The 2823-nt window shown below is 64.8% G+C and overlaps 1 protein-coding gene across 1 annotated transcript; it reads right to left on the bottom strand.

Moving 5' to 3' along the window:
* Positions 1 to 215: 215 nt before the first annotated feature.
* On the bottom strand, positions 216 to 1034 carry OLIG3 (oligodendrocyte transcription factor 3). Its single transcript, XM_046674824.1, has one exon. The coding sequence runs from the start codon at positions 1032 to 1034 to the stop codon at positions 216 to 218; it is 819 nt and encodes a 272-aa protein (XP_046530780.1).
* Positions 1035 to 2823: the final 1789 nt, after the last annotated feature.

Raw genomic sequence — 2823 nt, 5'->3', positions numbered from 1 at the left:
CGCTACCACCTAGAAACTGCGGTGTGGTTCTGGTCCTTTCCCTCCGGGGGTCGAGTGGGTCTGAGATCTCTCAGACCGGGTGGGAGCCCGCGCAGCCCCACGCCTGCCCTCCCGCTGGCCAAGCGAGCGCCCGCCTGCCTCCCCCTGCCCTCCCGGCCCGGCCCCGCGGCCCCGCGCCGCTGTCCTGCATCCTCGGCAGCCGGGCGGCCCGCTGCTCACTTGAGCAAGTCCTTGGACTCGGCCGACAGCCGGGCCATGTTGGCGGTGGAGAGAGCCGACAGGTGCGGCGGCGGCGGCATCTGGCAGATGGTGCAGGGGCAAGGCAGCCCGGCCCAGTGCTGGAAGCCGCTGCCCAGCTGCAGCGCGGGCGGCGTGGACGGCGCCTTGAGCAGCGAGTGGGGCGGCCGAATGGTGCCGATGGCCGGCAGCGAGGCGGCGGACAGCGGGGACGAGGCGTTGCCAGACGCGAGCGCGCCGCCCAGGATGGGGTGCACCGGGTGCACGGCGTTGGCGGCGTGCGCCGGGTGGCCGGCCGAGTGGCCCACGGTCCCGCAGTGGAAAGCCGAGTGGTGGCCCCCGTAGATCTCTCCAACCAGCCTCTTCATCTCCTCCAGGGAGCTGGTGAGCATGAGGATGTAGTTTCTGGCCAGCAGCAGAGTGGCGATCTTGGAGAGCTTGCGCACCGAGGGCCCGTGCGCGTAGGGCATGACCTCGCGCAGCCCGTCCATGGCGAGGTTCAGGTCGTGCATCCGCTTGCGCTCGCGTCCGTTGATCTTCAGCCGCAGCTGCTGCAGGTCCTGCTCCGACAGCTGCTTCTTGATTTTGTACTTGGTGCTGTCGCCCGCGGCCTTGGCGCCGGCCCGCGAGAGGCTGTCCCCGGGCATCTTCGGCACCATGTCGCCCTGCGTGGACGAGACCGAGTTGAGACGACTCTCCTGGTGGTGGTGGTGGCGGTGGTGGTGGTCCCTCAGATACATCTCGTCCATGTCCGGAGATGAAGCTCTGCTAGAGACAGAGCTCGAATCAGAATTCATTTTATTACAGGGAATGAGGCCCTACGTGGGGAGGCTTTAGGCGGGAAATGAAAGAAAATCTTGAATGAAAAAAATCTGCACAGCTCGGCAACCCACTTCGCGGCAGACGTGAGGAGAAAGGCTGGGCGCTGCCTCTCCCCGCCCGGCTCCCGCCCCGCTCCCGCTCAGGTCGGCCTGCAGCCCGGACAGCTCGTCCGCCTGTGCCCGAACTAACCTCGCGCTGAGAAAGAGGGCCTTTTATAGAGCGGCGGCGGAGAAAAGAGACAAAAGGAGCCCTCCTATCTATCCTGGGCTGGTTAGGATGACGTGCCATCATTCAGGGCGGTGCGCTTTGCTGTCCCATTTAGCAAGGATTCCTATTCATATGCATTGTGGGGCCGCCCTGGGACACCTCTGCTCAGAACCGCTAGGAGCCCCCAGGCACAAAACCCTCTGATTGACACACTCACCGCTCCAGCTCGCGCCCTCCTGATTTTTTTTTCAAACTTTCCTCCACCCCACCCCCCTTCCCAATTTCCCTAACCAAATCACACCGAAGGAACCGGAGGAAGGGAAGGTCGGGCGGAGATTCCTCCGGGTTTGGAGAGGGGAATCGAACCCTTCGCTCTCCTCCCTTTCAGGGCTCCTCCCAAGCTTGGGGAAACGTGGGGAGAGCCGTCCGTGGGAAGCGTCTCCAGGACAGAGAGGCGGGCGCAGCGCGGGGTCAGCGCGCGGGCGGGAGGGGAGGCCGAGCTCCGAGTGGACGCGCGCTGTGGAAGTTTTGCCCGTTAAGTCTCTTTTCCTAAACACGGACATTGGGCTCATTCTGTTTATTGGGCCCTCCTGGTGGTTTCAACGAGATGTCCGTGCCCGGACCAGGGGTGTGCCCTGACACTTGTGGGAACGGGTCTCTTTCTATGTCTTCTCTTTCGTTTTAAAAATCACATTACTGAAAGAATTTCAGTTTTCCTCAATTCTCTAACTTCTGAGACCTGGAACTGAGGGGAAAAAACGAACCCTGGTGTTACAAGGAGAGCAGCTTGAGAAGGGGAGGGGAGGAAAAGGAGCCGAGAGGGCGGGAGGGAGTTGGGCACCGAGAGGTTCCCGAGACCTCGGGGCAGACTGTTCCTGCTCGGGCCTCCCCGCAGCCCCGGGCCCTGGCGCTGGCGAGCTGGCGGGCAGTGCCGGCCTGCAGCCCCACAGGGCGGCCTCTGGGCGCTGCGCGCGCGCCTGGGGAGCATCTGCAGCTCAGTGCCACGGGGTCGAAGAAGGCGGGAGCTCAGGGTCGAATAATAAACTACGGTTGTGTGCGCGCGTGTGTGTCGGCAGCGAAAGGGTCTGGAAGCCCCTTGAGCGTGCGCGTGTGGCACTGCGCTGCGGCGCACAGTGGATTCTGGCGATAGAGACCAGGCCAGGCGTTGGTAGCCCTCGGCTCCAGCGCGGAGGTGGCGCCGGTCTCTCGCACCCCTTGCGGAGTTTTTGTCAATCGGAACAGGCTACGCGGCGCGAGGGGCGGGCAGGCAGACGTGCCCGGAGGCAGAGAGCCCCGGGCGGCGTCTTCGAGAACCTGGGCGCCGCCTGCTCCGGGCTCGGAGGGACCCGAGACAGACTTTAGGCTGCAGCTGAGCGTCTGGGCGGCAAGTGCGAAACTGAGGCGATCCCGGAACCTGGGCAGACAGGGCCGCGGACCGCGCGGCGAAGTCGCTGCAGGTGCCGAGGACTCGTGGGGCAGAGGCGGCCCCACTGACACCAATCGAACGGGCAACACGAGAGCGACGCGTGCCGGGTCCGGAGCCCGCGCTCTGCGAGG

The sequence above is a fragment of the Equus quagga genome, chromosome 11 (genome assembly GCF_021613505.1).
Source record: "Equus quagga isolate Etosha38 chromosome 11, UCLA_HA_Equagga_1.0, whole genome shotgun sequence".
Classification (NCBI taxonomy): domain Eukaryota; kingdom Metazoa; phylum Chordata; class Mammalia; order Perissodactyla; family Equidae; genus Equus; species Equus quagga.
Note: the sequence above shows the minus strand (reverse complement) of the source record. Positions and strands in the feature narration are given on the sequence as shown.